Genomic DNA, 15,491 nt, shown 5'->3' on the forward strand with positions numbered 1-15,491 from the left:
ATTGTGTCTGACAAATTGGAGAGATGCCCCAGTGTTGAGGCTCCTCCCACCCTTGTGCCTCAGGTTACTCACGGCATTCATGACAGCCTCCTTGGTTTTGTGAGAGCTCAGATAGAAGTGGGCCTCTGGTCTGTCAGAGTACTGAACCACTGAGATTCTGTCTTTGTTCTCCTCCACAGACAGTGTCTCCACTATACTCTGAACAAAGGCTTTCACTTCTGGGAATCCATTCCTAGTGCCATCAGAACCATCCAACAGGAATACTATGTCTCTTTTCACATCCTCAGCATGGACATGGACTGAGACACAACAGACAAGGCACGTTTAGAGGAACAAACATCACAGCACAGCGAGAAGAACATCAGTCGGAGCGTTACACACAACAAGACAGATCAGAAAAGGTTTGTCTTACCTTGCTGAAGGACGATCTCTAGCTGGTCCTTGGGGAGGCTCACATAGCTGTTGAGCCTCTGCTGGACCGAATCGAGCTGGCTGAATTCCTTCACGTTGAAAGCAAAGGATGGGTTGTGTGAAATGGCCTCGATCTGCTTAGGGTCTGCATTCTTTACACCAACACCAAAGGGTACCACACCCTCTGTCTTCAGGGCCACGGCAGGCTCCTTCACATTATCCCTGGACTTGCCCCCAGTCAGAACTATCAGAAACTGGGGGACATGTTGTTGCACCCGGCTGCCATAGCTCGGGGACAAGATGGTGTCCTTCATGAAGTTCAGGGCAGCTCCTGTGTTAAGACTCCGCCCTCCAGCCAGACTCATGGTATCAACGGCCCTCAGGACCTCGTCTTTGGTCTTATAGGTGTTGAGGTAGAAGTTGGGGGATGGCTTCTCACTGTGTTGGACCACTGATATCCGTACTCTGTCCTCTGCAATATCCAGAGGCATAATGACTTTTTTGATAAAGTCCCGGATGTAAGGGAAGTCGGCCCGGACTGCGTCAGAGCCGTCAATCAGGAAGGCAACGTCCCTCTCACCTCCTGAGACCACCACTGTTAAAAAGAGTGCAAAAAAACATTATCACACCTTTTTTTTTCGCAGATTTGTTTGACATCTTTCATACTCTTTTTAAAGGTGCAAATTATTAATATATAGCCATTGATTCTTGAAGAATATTACTAATAAATGCCTCATGAACTTAGTTCAACTTACCCTATCAGAACCCAACATATAAGCTTGTTTTACTCCATTGTTTGTAAACAATGTAATTGAAAATAAACACTGTATAGCTTCAAAACATGGTTAAAACTAGCATTTTGATCTCATTGATGGTCAGTCCTTGCAACCAAAGCTCAATCATAGTCTATGAAATTTCTGAGCGGTTAAATTTCTCCAGCCGCACCCGTCAGCTGTTTACCAAAAAAGTGGTGGGGAGACCACTTTGTTGTTGTTTGAATACCAGATTGCCCCTTTAAACATTAATGTGAATGTGCAGGCTAGACATTGCAGTCAGAACACTTCACCCATGGTATATTCATTGTATCGAAAATGTAAAACTATTACAAAGTAAAAACATAAAGTAGCTCACCAGTTTCCTCTGTGATCTCAGTCTCAATAGTATCAGTATCTCCCACCACAGTGATCAGAGGGGTTCTTATCTGTGCAACCACACTGGGCAGACCAGAGAAGCTGCTCTCATAGTAGGCCAGGTTAGGAACAAACGCTACAGTCTGCAGGAAGGCCTCATCAGCCTGGGCAGCACCCACTGTGAAGGTCAGCACCCCCGCGATGGCGACCTTGTCTGCTATCCTCTTAACCTCATCATGAGCGGGACCACCAGTGATCAGGACCAGCACCTGCTGGACACCCTGCCTCTTGCGGGACCCGGCTGAGGCCTGGAACATGTTGGCCAGGGCGTAATCCATGGCGGCACCTGTGTTGAGGGTGGTGCCGCCTGTCAGCCGGAGCTGGGCCACACTGTTCAGCACATCCTGCTTGGTGCTGTGGGTGTTGAGATAGAACTCGATCCTGGGGTTCTCGGAGAACTGCATCAGGCCGATCTGCACCCTGTCGGGACGCACCTCCAGGTTGTTGACCATGCTGCTGATGAAGTCACGCACGTAGGGCAGGTTGGCGTTGCCCACATAGTTGGACCCGTCCACCAGGAACACGATGTCTCTGACCACACGCTGGGTCGTCACTGTCGTTATCTCAATCACTGAGGAGGGGGGACACACAGGGGGAAAACAACCATCACATCTCCTCTATGCTATGACAAAGTGATTATTGATTGTAATGTATAACAGTATGTGAATACAATGCAAGCACACAATGTTAATTGGATGTAAAATGTGATCCAGGTGTGTTGACAAAAGCAACACAGCATCATCAAACATAAATAATGTTGAATCTGTACACTGTAAATACATAAAGGGAGGCTGCTGGAGGTAGATTGATACCATTCCTCATTCCATTCCATGCATAACAATGAGCCTGTCCTCTGATTTCTACCTCCACCAGCCTCCCCTGATGGTGAACTGACTGCAGATGTTACCTGGTTCAGTGGGACCCTCTGTCACCACCACCCCAGACAGAGTGGAGAGAGCAGAGACGATGACGTAGGGCTGGCGCAGCAGGATGCGGAAGTCCTTCAGCATGAACACCAGGGTCTCAGCAAAGGCAATCTTCTTCAGCTCCTGTTCATCAGCAGCCTTGGAGCCAGCGGCCATTGTCAGCACCCCCATACGCTGCAGAGCCTCGGCAGCCTGGTCGACACTGTCACTCGACTTCTTACTGGTCATCAGCAGCACCAGCTGGGGCACCCCCTTCTGGATACGGCTGCCCTTGTCACCTCGCAGCATGTTGGTCCTCACAAAGTCCAGGGCCGCCCCGATGTTGACCGTCTGGCTCTGGCGGGGCTTGATCCGGCCCAGCGCGGCAACCAAATCCTCCTTGGTGCCGTAGGCGTTCAGGTCTATCTCAAGCCTGGGCGTGCCGGCGAACTGGGCCACACCCACTTGCACCTGGTCCGGGCCGATGGGCATGGTGTCAACAAACCTTTTGATAAATTCGCGCATTGCATTGACAATGGTGGCACCCATGGTGCTGTCAATCAGGAATATGATGTCTCTCGGTTCAACGGCTAAGGCTGGAGGAGAAAAGAAAAACGTGTTTTAAAAAATTATGCTATGATGAAAATGTAATATATATAGTATTGAATATGTCCAATATATAAATCATGACATTAAAGTTTGCCACGACCACTTACAAGTATTATCATTAGGCTCATTATCAATATCATATGAGTAAAACATAACCTTATATCATGAGTACCACAATTGGAAAGAAAAAAGTAGTATTGTAAGAGTTATAAAATGAGCATGAGCTAAAGGTCTATTAAATTGTTACAGATATAGTCTAATCTTCTCTCCATGGTATATGCAGGGAATTTGACTAAATCCTTACCTTGCAAATATAATCAGGTTCAACATACACTTCATACAAAATACCTCTTTTACCTCTTACATTGCCCTCATGTTGCATCACCCCCCACCACCTCAACCCTCCTCCCCACCACCACCACCCCCCTCCCCACCACCACCACCTCCCACCATCTCCCCTCCCCACCTTGCACCATAGTTACCTACCTTGAGTGATCTCATTCTGAACCACAATGGTGCGCTGGACCACCCCGTTAATGTAAGACAGCAGCTGGTCACCCATGCCTGCTAGGCCTCTGAAATCGGGTGCGGCCAGAACAAAGCTCTTATCTGAGGCCACTGTCTCCAGCTCGGACGTCGCCGTGCCGCCCACCACCACACCAAACGTGAGAACACCAGCCTGCTTTAGGGCCCTTTCACCCACACTGACATCATCGGTGGTTGGGCCTGCACTGATCACCACTAGGGCCTGGGGCACCCCCTCATCCGCCCTGCCCCCCGCCGTGTCTACCAACAGGCTCTCAGCGACCTCCTCCAATGCCGCTCCGAGGTTAGCCTCGTCCCCGCCCGTGAAGGTCAGGCCCCTCACTGCGTCCAGGATGGCAGCTTTGGTGTCGTAACTATTTAGATAGAACTGAATCTCGGGGTCGGCGCCGTACAGAACCAGGGCCACCCTGATAGTGTCCCTGCCCACGTCAAGCCCTTCTACAACCTTCAGGGCCATATCACGCACGCGGGGGAAGTTGGCGGCTCCAACGTTCTCTGATCCGTCAATTAAGAGTACAAGGTCAGCTGACTCTTGTGCTTAAAGGGGAGAAAAAGAGAGATAGAGAGAGAGAGACAAAACAGAACAAAATGCAACATGTGAAAGCGTTAAAACAGTGAAAGACAGAGAGAGAGTGAGAACAGACAAACATGCTGGCACATTATTGCATGTGTAAAGTAAGATTCATGGTGAACACAATCAATCATAAAACATCACAAAAGAACTTCATACTGCATGTAGACTGAACCAAGGAGCTCTTTGACCTAAACCTGACATTATCATGTATGTGTACTACTATGTATTTCGCTAGAATATCAATGTATTGTTATATGTGTAGTTGTGTTTGACTGCCATTTGACTGTAAAAATGTGTTGGACAGTGTAAAAATAATCTATATCGACAGCTTTGTAGTGGCAACTATAAACCATACTAGTGACTGTGGGAGGGACAACCCTGTAAGAGTTCATCTATATATCTATATTATTGTATATTATTATTGAGCATTTATCATGACCTTCAATATTAGATGTCTAACATCAGTGTTTGGTATGCTGCCCCTAGCAGCTCCATTGAGTTCAGCCACCCCATGCAGACTCATGTTATAGACTTCAGAGACCATGTGACCAGTCATGAGCCTCTGGCCCATCCTTGTTGCTTAAGAGACCCTACTGGAGGCTAGGGGAGGCTGGTGAAGGTAGAAATCGGAGGACGGGTTCATTGTAATGCATGGAATTGAATGAAGAATGGTACCATTGCTCATTCCATTCCATGCATTACAATGAGCCCGTCCTCCGATTTATACCTCCACCAGCCTCCCCTGCAGGCCTAGCTTAAATTATGAGACTCTACTGTAGGCCTGCCATCAATCAGGTGAATAACTAGAACTTCTAGAAGTTCTTTGTAATTTCGTTAGAATTTGTTCTTTATACCTGTGGCTATACGTGTCTAAATGAAGTGGCCTTTCTTTTCATCTGTAGTAGTAAACTAGGCTTAGGTTTAATGCTATACGGCTATTTCTATGGAAAAACTGTCGAAAACTGCTGTTAATCTGACTTTAGATAATGTAATTAGGGCTAATCTGACAATTTAGCTCCGCTGCAGGTCAAGGATGGGTCCAGGCAGGTTCATCACCGTTTCAGTTATAGAATATTACACACATTTTACCCAGTTATGAAGACATTAACTGATAAACACACAAACAAACACACACACACACACACAGACACAAACAAGACACACAGGCAGTGGTGGGTGGTTAGCCGTCGTTAAAAGCTGCTGATGGAACTGTGTTTAGGGAGGTCTTCTTTGAGGGACAGTCTCTCCCCAATAACACTTGTGGTGAAAGACCTGAGCCATAGGGTGCTAATGGAAGGGTTCTGTATGGTTGTGTGAGGGTTAACTTATCATTTATTTGTAAATGAATGGCGCGCGCGCGAGAGAGAGAGAGAGAGAGAGAGAGAGAGAGAGAGAGAGAGAGAGAGAGAATAAATACAACTTATTGAATTTAATTGAAATAGATATCCTGTCACTGTGCCATTTTGAAAGATGGCGTCATGAATGTTGAATGGTTTGAAACTCCTACGTGTAGTTGTTGTATCTAGTAAACTTTGTTGTATTGCAAACTAAAACCTGCCACCTAATGGTCACTTCTCTGTACCATATTAGGCTAGTATTAAATTAGCACTGGAGCAACAGTACTCCCATTTCCTGAGATGGATGCTCTCAGTTCATGCTACAAGCATTATTATTATTATTATTATTATTATTATTATTATTATTATTATTCTCTGTAGAACTGGCTTGGCAGAGGCATAGCAGCTGTCATAATCAATTAAACCACCACAAGTCCTCCTCTAAGAAGCATTAGGAGTGTCAATCACATGACATCACATGCATGTTTCACATCCTGGTGGTGATTTTAAAGGTGTTATAGGCGAATTAAAGGTGATGAGAAACAGTGGAGTTAATATAGTAGTGCTGGTGTATGGTAGATGAAGGTTATGGTGTTAAATCCCCTTTAATAGTGTTAATAGTAGAGGGTCCAGACCATGGCCAGACATTCACCAGCGGCTCCTCCACAGGGACACCAGAACATTAGTGTGGTAGTGACACCCAGTCACACACCCCCTCCAGTCGTTACCTGTCCCACTTGTCCAACCTCTTGACCTTCGTGGGGCCACCACAGCTACCGGGGCGCCCCCCCTGCCCTCGGGCCCCGCCTGGGTGACCGCTTCACACAGCCCCACCACTAAGTCCTGGATCACCCCCCGCAGGGCCGGGAAAGAGTCTACGCTGAACACGTGAGCGTTGTGGGGGTCACTAGCCATCTCCCTGAGCTCCCATTCCACGGCGTCTTGCACCCCCACCGCGAACACCTCCACCCCCGCCAGACGCAGCACCTGTGCCGGCTCCGTCACATCGTCCTGGGACCGCCCGTCCGTCAGCACCACCACAGCCTGAGCCACCCCCTCCCCGGCGCGGCTGCCCGCCGCAGCGTTGATGTGGGCCCGGGTCAGGTACTCCAGCCCCAGGCCTGTCCTGGTGCCTCCACCACGGTAGGCCATGGCCTGGATGTGCTCCAGCGCCCCCCGGGGGGAGGCGTAGGTGTTCAGGTGAAACTCTGTCCTGGGGGAGCTGTTGTACTGGACCAGGGCAAACTGAAACCTGTCCCCGCTGCCCTTGTGCAAGGCTTTAACAACGCTGTATAGAAACTGTCTGACGTGCTCAAAGTTCTCCTCTCCCATACTCCAGGACGAATCCACTAGAAAGTATATATCTGCAGCCAGGCCTTGTGCGCAATCTTCAAAAGAGAAAACCACCCGGTGTTGAGGATTTCCTCTCACTGAGCAGCGCCAGAGGACAGATCCAGTGGAATAAATGGAACCACGACCTTGTTTGTGTGCCAAGCCCTAGTCTGGCTCTTCTGGGAACAAAACCCTAGTGACTGGTGCTAACACACTGCCTATAGGCAATACACACAAATCATACCTATGAATCAATCAATCTATTGATCGATCAACTTTATTTTTCCCAGAGGGTATATATTATTATAAACTGAGGTAGAACTTGGAACTGTGAATCAAAGCCCTCTCCGGTTTCTCACCTCACCCGCACATGTTTGTACAAATGTAATTTTGTTTTCTTGGCATCAACAACCTGCTCTTACTTGAGTGCTAAATAAATAAAGCTCCAATCACCCCTCTGGACCTGTGCTGTGAAGCTGCAGAGTGGTTCCTGATGTTGAGCTGTTCTCAATCAGACCTGTTAAACCCCTGTCTCCCTACAGGGTCAGACCTGTTAAACCCCTGTCTCCCTACAGGGTCAGACCTGTTAAACCCCTGTGTCCCCACATGGTCCTGTTAAACCCTTGTGTCCCTACAGGGTCAGACCTGTTAAACCCCTGTGTCCCTACAGGGCCCTGTTAAACCCTTGTGTCCCTACAGGGTCCTGTTAAACCCCTGTGTCCCTACAGGGTCAGACCTGTTAAACCCCTGTGTCCCTACTGGGTCAGACCTGTTAAACCATTGTGCCTCTACAGGGTCCTGTTAAACCCCTGTGTCCCTACATGGTCCTGTTAAACCCCTGTGTCCCTACATAGTCCTATAAAACCCATGTGTTCCTCCAGGGTCCTGTTAAACCCATGTGTTCCTACAGGATCCTGTTTAACCCATGTGTTCCAACAGGTTCCTATTAAACCCCTGTGTCCCTACAGGGTCAGACCCTTCAGACCCTGCACCCCTGAGTCTTGTTTCAACCCCAACCCCTTCCTATAACTTCACTTTGACAGCAATGCTCGGAATAACCTGGATTCTCATTGCAACTTCTCTGCTGCATCCGAGACAGTTCCATATATTGGCCAAATATTCCATTTGGCCAATATATTTGTATCCACTGATCTTTGCATTACCTGGATGGGCAGACAGTTACAAATGACGCTCTCCAGATAATACCAAGATCAATGTATATCTGAAGTGCTAAATGAGATCTGATACTAAGCATTGCTGATTGCTGGAGAACTGAGCCCACTCCAGGCACACAGGCTCTAGACGCATCAGTCCTACAGATCTGGGATGTGGCCCTGGAGAGGGCAGCATAGGCACAGCTAAGAGGAACACAGGAGAGATCTGTGAGGGCAACTTACCATCCTGAGCATTGAGTTTGGGCAGCAGTCCTGTGAACAGGACGCCCAGAAGAGCACACAGCGGTAACAACCGTTGTCTCCCCATCTTCTACCACAGCACCAAGAAGAAAACCTGCGGGGGAGGAAATAAAGTATGCATTGTCAATGACATCAGGGTTGAGTCAATAGATTTCGAGTGACATTAACATACTTTTTTAACGTTTATTCAGACAGACACACACACACACGCACGCACACACACACACACACACACACACACACACACACACACACACAATTTCAGATGACAACTACCATAACATGCACAGAATTCTGGATTCACTCCATATGTTTGTTTTTCCTCTTGTTTTCATTCTACTCCCTTTCCCACATTCATAACATTGAGTAAGCACATTCCACAGGGCCAAAAGCATGTTCAGAGTTATATTTAATCTTCAACACACCATTGGAGAAGATGAAACAACAACCCTCCTCCTCCTAGCCTCTCTCTTAGTGTGTTCAGTGCTCTGTGCTCCATTGCTACCACAGCGTGAGAGAGGGCTAGGGCCCAGCCAAGCCTCGACAGCTGTCTAGTAGCGAATTGCTGCCTCCACCATATCAACACCAGCCTCTCGCCAGCACATATCTCCACTTCAGGGTTCACAACAACACTCCCGTCCCATTGGCCTGGGCTCCAGGGGAGGCTGGTGGTGGACCGGCTAATGCATGGAATGGAACGAGGAATGGTATCAAACATGTGTGCTTGATACCATTTTTCATTCTATGCATTACAATGAGCCCGTCATCTAATTTCTACCACCACCAACTAGCTGAGCCTCCCCTGGTCTTAACACACCGCTGTTGTGACTGACGGGGTTCAAACCCAGGTCTACTGTGAGTCACAAGACTGTGTTTGCCCACTGAGCTAAAGCCTAGGCAATTGGGGTGTAACGCAAAAATGTAACTAATGACTTTTCCCAGGGCGTAATAAGTAAGGTAATTGATTATTGTTTAACGAAGGAACGAGTAATAGGTAATACAATTGTTTTGAGGAACGGCTGCAACACTGGTAGCAGTATAGTGTTGCTTAGGCTAGCAGGGCTTAGCACGGCCTAACCAGAACCACCTGTCATAACAGGCTCTGCTGCCGCATTAAAAGCAATCTGCCGTTGGCCAGAGGTGGATTTTCCACCTTCTAACCGTTGTGTTCTTAGAGGGGTGTTGGACTGGAAAGTCCAGGTTCACGTTGGAGATTATGTTTTCTGTTGAGTCAGCGTTTCCCTATTTGTGATGTTTAGACATGTCCAGGGAAATTAAAAACCAATAAAAAAGGTCACACTAGAACCCAAAAGTCAATAAAAGCTCCATAGGAAGGAAATTCTATGATAGTGTTTTGGAGTCCGATTCAGAGTTACACTGAAGCAAATGACAATTCTTATTGGACCTCCATGAACACATGGAGGTCTTTCTTTCCTACATCCCAGAGGCGTAATTGCAAGAGCTAAGGAAATTAAAAGTAGGCTGCTGAGTGCTGATTCACACACACCTTATCAGGATGCCACACACACAGCATGGACCCTCTCTCTCTCTCTCTCTCTCTCTCTCTCTCTCTCTCTCTCTCTCCCTCTCTCTCTCTCTGTCTCTCTCTCACACAAACACACACACACACACACAAACACACACAAACACACACACACCAGTGCAGTATCACTATAACCTCATAAACTTGCTAAGTTCCTTGCCAGAGCACTTCCATTCATGCCGTTACCCATTAGAGACCCATTAGTGTCCCCAGAGACAGCCTCTCATGGCTGGGGAGAACAGCAGAGTCACCACAATGGTGAGAAACACTCCATATAACACCCATCAGGAGAGACTCTAAACGCTGGAATGTCTGCTGATGCAGTCACTGAGTTCAGGTTGTGGTTAACTTTACGTGAAAAAGCTGCAGGGTATATGCTGACTTCAAGAGAGGCTGGTGGAGGCAGAAATCGGAGGACGGGCTCATTGTAATGCATGGGATGGAATGAGGAATGGTATCACACACCTCTCATTTCATTCCATGTATTATAATGAGCCTGTCCTCCGATTTCTACCTCCACTAGCCTCCCCTGCTACCTATACTTTTAATAACACTCAACCTCAACCCTCCTCGTCTGTAAATCTCACCATGGAACCATATTAAAACTCTAACTGCCAGAAGAGTTGCTCTGCCATTAGAAACATTTTCACATAGACAAATGAACGCCGTTACTGAACAAAAGGGGCCCAAGAAATAAAACTGCCTGGGCTGGCATGCATGGCCGCTGACTGCGAATGTGTGTGTGTGTGTGTGTGTGTGTGTGTGTGTGTGTGTGCGTGCGTGCGTGCGTGCGTGCGTGCGTGCGTGCGTGCGTGCGTGCGTGTGTGTGTGTGTGTGATAACTGGGATGGTATCTATCATTAACTTAATGATGGGGGAGAGAACCTGACCAAAGCCCCGTGGTGGAGACTCACGGGAATGTGTTTTTAACAGGCGTAAGTGCCCTCACACGGTGCACACTGGCAGCTAGAGCAGCCAAGACAGTGTGGAGGGCAGCTACACACACACACACACACACACACACACACACACACACACACACACACACACACACACACACACACACACACACACACACACAACGTGCTTGTGCACACAAAAACACATAATGGTGAGAAATGTGTCCAAGAACAAGGGAGGAATTTAGAGTTACTGTAATAGGAAAGAGAGAGGAAAGTTAAGCTCTGTAATGATGGAAAATTCAGGTGTTGTAAGCTTTTCCCCACGCCTGGAAAACATTCACTCGAAAGTAAGGTATATTTTCCTCATCCAGACTATTGAAGGCAACAATTAGTAATTTTTGATCATATCAGACTCTCACCAAAACAGCATGGGTTGTTTATGGTCACCATAAACATTAGATGTATAGCAGGGGAGGCTGGTGGAGGTAGAGGACAGGCTCACTGTAATGCAAGGAACGGAATAAGGAATGGTATCACATGGTAATGGTATTACAATGAGCCAGTCCTCTGATTTCTACTTCCACCAGCCTCCCCTGCTGAGCTCTGCTACCTACTGTTTACTGATCAGCACTGGGACAAATTAACCACAGTGCCCTCTAGTGGGAGACAATAGGTACAACACTGCTCTGATGCCCTTCACAGCACATTAGGCCATACCGCTCTCTAACTGGCTCCAGATGTTTCACATAGTTAGTGACATGTGTATTATGTAGCTTCTCTACACAAAAGGGACAGTCTATAACTATAACTTCAGGTCAGGAAAAACATGGTCAGGGAAAACTCCCAAGATCTACATGAATTGAATAGTATAGTAAGTAGCATATACAAAAGAAGGATGGATTTGAGGAACGTTTACAGGATTGGATTCTGTCCATACACTGTGTCAATGACATCATGCATAGAGTAACACACATAAAGCTCAACTGATTTGGCATCTACCATTGTTCAGTATCCAAACTGTTATTACTACCGCTAATTAAGCATAACATTGCTGGAGAGCGGAGGAATTTAGAATAGCAAGCATGAAGGAAATCTGATGAAAGTGGGCAAAGCAGCTGTAACTCTGAGTGCTGTGCAGGTATCCAGTACAATGGACTGCATTCACACTTCAACACCAGCTGCACCTGTCTTTACAGCAACAAGGTCAAACCAATGTCAAAAGGAGGAAAATAAAATGAGTGAAAACTTGCTCTGTTGCAAACGCTAACCAAATGAGGCCAAACACTAGTCAAATCAGGCCCAACGCTAGTCACATCAGGCCCAATGCTAGTCAAATCAGGCCAAACACTAGTCAAATCAGGCTCATAGGTCCCAGCAAAGCTAATTCCATTTCTGGCTCTCACCGGTTGTGGAAAATATACTGCATCTATGTACCTAAGATCCTATTTCCGTCCGATCCCACCAAATCTGCCCTCAATCCCCTTTATATGAGCTGAAGCTTGGCTGCAGAGACACAGAGAGGCTAAAAGACCCTCTTTCACAGAGATGGAAAAGCCAGGGTCAGCAGTGTTTGAAACCAAGCCATCCACAATACCCAGCAATAATGAAGAGTAAACACTAGCCTGTCAAGATAAATGCAACATTGCCAGCGTTGAGTAAAGATCACGCTTATTTATACACATTGCTTAGTCCAGTGTTTATCCAGACCCCAGTGTAGAGGAGAATGCAGCCTAGCCTAGCATCTGTCCTCAGTGTTTAGACTGTTCCATAGCTCATGTCTAAACACATTCACTAAACATTCTAGAGGAGAATGTTGTAGGCTATAAGCTTCTGAACTGCAGATATGTAGAAGACTGGGGTAGCCTGTATGTTTACATCAGGGGAGGCTGGTGGAGGTAGAAATCGGAGGACAGCCTCACTGTAATGCATGGAATTCCATTCCGTTCCATGCATTAGAATGAGCCCCTCCCCCAATTTCTACATCCTCTGCTGTACAGTAAATTACTTAAGGTAAACATTATGCCATAGTCACTGTGGCGATGACTGGGCCGAAACTGCTGTGAGCTCCTAGACCTCCAGCTCTCAGACAGGAGCAGCCTCTAAGCTCCTAGACCTCCAGCCCTCAGACAGCAGCATCTCTAAGCTCCTAGACCTCCAGCCCTCAGACATGAGCAGTCTCTAAGCTCCTAGACCTCCAGCCCTCAGACAGGAGCAGTCTCTAAGATCCTAGACCTCCAGCCCTCAGACAGGAGCAGTCTCTAAGATCCTCCAGCTCTCAGACAGGAGCAGCCTCTAAGTCCATTCATCCACATGTCTTTAGCATGGTCACTAGAAAGCCACTTCTCTCTGCAGCAGGAGCCAGCCTGACCAACATTGTCATCATGTTATCACCATGGCACTCACTCATCACCACAGGGGACGACACAGAGCATGCTCTGTTTAGCTTCTGGCTCAGGCCAACGTTAGCTAGAGACAATGGCAACACAACAAGTTAAATATAGAGGACAAAATAGAGAGTGGGTGGAGAGAAAAAAACAAACACACACAATTGTCTCTCCACAATATCCCCAACCATTTCCCGGACGACACAGTGATACATGCAGAGTCATGAAAATCTGCTTCTAACCCCAAACCAATGTTATGAATGACAGTAGGTAATACAATATACGTGTGTGTGTGTGTGTGTGTCTGTGTGTGTGTGTGTGTGTCTGTGTGTGTGTGTGTGTGTGTGTGTGTGTGTGTGTGTGTGTGTGTGTGTGTGTGTGTGTGTGTGTGTGTGTGTGTGTGTGTGTGTGTGTGTGTTTGGGTAGCTTCTGTAATACTTTTGGCTCATACTAAATCTTCATGGCTGAATGCCTGGTTGACTTGATCAGCTTCTCCAAATAAGCAATATAGCCAATTTCACTTTACTATGGAGAACTAACAGAGTGACAAAGGGATAAAGGGAATGACTTGTCAAAACAAAAAGTATTCAAGACAGTCACAGTGGGTCTGGTCCTAAGCTGAGACACATGTTCCTAACCCAAACATTCACATTCAGTATGTCATGCATTATGTCAGTGGGTGTACTGCATAGTAAACATGACATATGGATCTCAATATAAGATTTGGCCCAAGCCCATGGCCCACGGCTCAAAACACAGACACTTGGTTTCCCCTATCATCTCACTATCCTTCAGTTCAGTGAGTTTCCTCCATAAACACAGCTTCAAAGGTCTTCTAAAGTATGCTGACCCTCCCCAAGGTTCTCAGTCTGTACCAGGGAAGGCTGGTGGAGGCAGAAATCGGAGGACGGGTTTATTGTAATGCATGGAACAGAATAAGGAATCATTCCATTCCATGCATTACAGTGAACCAGCCCTCCGATTTCTACCTCCACCAGCCTCCCCTGGTCTGTACAGGTGTCTGTTTCACTGGGAGAGAAGTATTTATATGGACAGTTATCAGTTTGACAGCCAGTGAATCTGATGTGCACACAGTGGCTGACGTTTGGGTTCAAAAGGATGTTCTCAAACATTAATTTTATAGATGAATCCCACAAACACTTCAAGGGGAAGACCACACACACTGGCGTACAGACCAAAGACTCCCAGGGCACTCTATCAGTCATTTGAAATACAGACCCACCAGGCTCTCTCAACAGTAATTAGAGTAACATACACATTCCAAACTCCTAACTAAAGGGCTACTAAGGAAGCCCATTCTCTAGGTCTGATACCCACAAACCCCAGGCTCTATACAACTCTAATCCACAAATCAAGTCATCAAATCAAGTCATCACTACACACACAAATCTCCCCCTCTCAAACCGCCCACTCTCAGCCCCTTGCTCACAGACTCCACAATTTGCAGTAATGAACCCCCCCCCCCCCCCCCCCACTGACACTAAAAAGACCGCACACACTCATTCAGGACATAAACCCTTAAACAGACAAAGACATTAAACACACACACACACACCTCATGCTCTTCTCTAGTGCAAACAACCCCATGTGTGAACCACAGTCAAGCCCACCACTGTTTGTACCATGTTGACACAATATCACTACATGCCACTCCACATGGGTCCCAGAGCACTCAGGACTGAACCACAACCTGCTGGTCTGAGGGGCTGGTCTGAGGAGTTGGTCTGAGGGGAGCTGATCTGAGGGGGGCTGGTCTGAGGGGCTGGTCTGAGGGGGTCTGAGGGGGTCTGACGGGCTGGTCTGGTCTGAGGGGGTCTGAGGGGGTCTGATGGACTGGTCTGGTCTGAGAGGCTGGTCTGAGGGGGTCTGAGGGGCTGGTCTGGTCTGAGGGGCTGGTCTGGTCTGAGGGACTGGTCTGGTCTGAGGGGCTGGTCTGAGGGGGTCTGAGGGGCTGGTCCGGTCTGAGAGGCTGGTCTGAGGAGGTCTGAGGGGCTGGTCTGAGGGGGCTGGTCTGCCAGCAGGACTAGTCAACCAACATGACTTGCATGTTGGATACCATTCCTCATTCCATGCCATGAGCCCATCCTCCGATTTCTACCTCCACTAGCCTCTCTCCCTGCACCTACTGTACAAGTTCAGGTAAAAAATAGAAGCTAAGCCATTTCCCCACTGATTTATTCTACTCTATATTCTATTTATATATCTTCAAAGTTCCCTTCCATCTTGCCAATTAATGTCTGTCTGCCCCGAGAGAGCCTGGCAGGATATGACATGTGTGCAGCAGATGAGAGGAGGATCAATTATGAAGTTAAAAGAGTGCAGG

General features: G+C 47.4%; 1 protein-coding gene across 1 annotated transcript in view; it reads right to left on the minus strand.

Moving 5' to 3' along the window:
• Nucleotides 1–15,491, minus strand: part of LOC310813378 (collagen alpha-3(VI) chain-like) — a 92,367-nt gene that overhangs the window by 73,983 nt on the left and 2,893 nt on the right. The window contains exons 2-6 of the mRNA XM_083682342.1: nucleotides 8,302–8,413; nucleotides 3,602–4,198; nucleotides 2,509–3,102; nucleotides 1,543–2,172; nucleotides 413–1,006 (exon numbers count right to left, since the gene is read on the minus strand). Of these exons, the coding sequence (XP_083538468.1) occupies nucleotides 413–1,006; nucleotides 1,543–2,172; nucleotides 2,509–3,102; nucleotides 3,602–4,198; nucleotides 8,302–8,386 (2,500 nt within the window). The 5' untranslated portion in view covers nucleotides 8,387–8,413. The remainder of the gene's footprint in view (nucleotides 1–412; nucleotides 1,007–1,542; nucleotides 2,173–2,508; nucleotides 3,103–3,601; nucleotides 4,199–8,301; nucleotides 8,414–15,491) is intronic.

This window comes from Argentina silus (genome assembly GCF_951799395.1).
Source record: "Argentina silus genome assembly, chromosome: 12".
Taxonomy (NCBI): domain Eukaryota; kingdom Metazoa; phylum Chordata; class Actinopteri; order Argentiniformes; family Argentinidae; genus Argentina; species Argentina silus.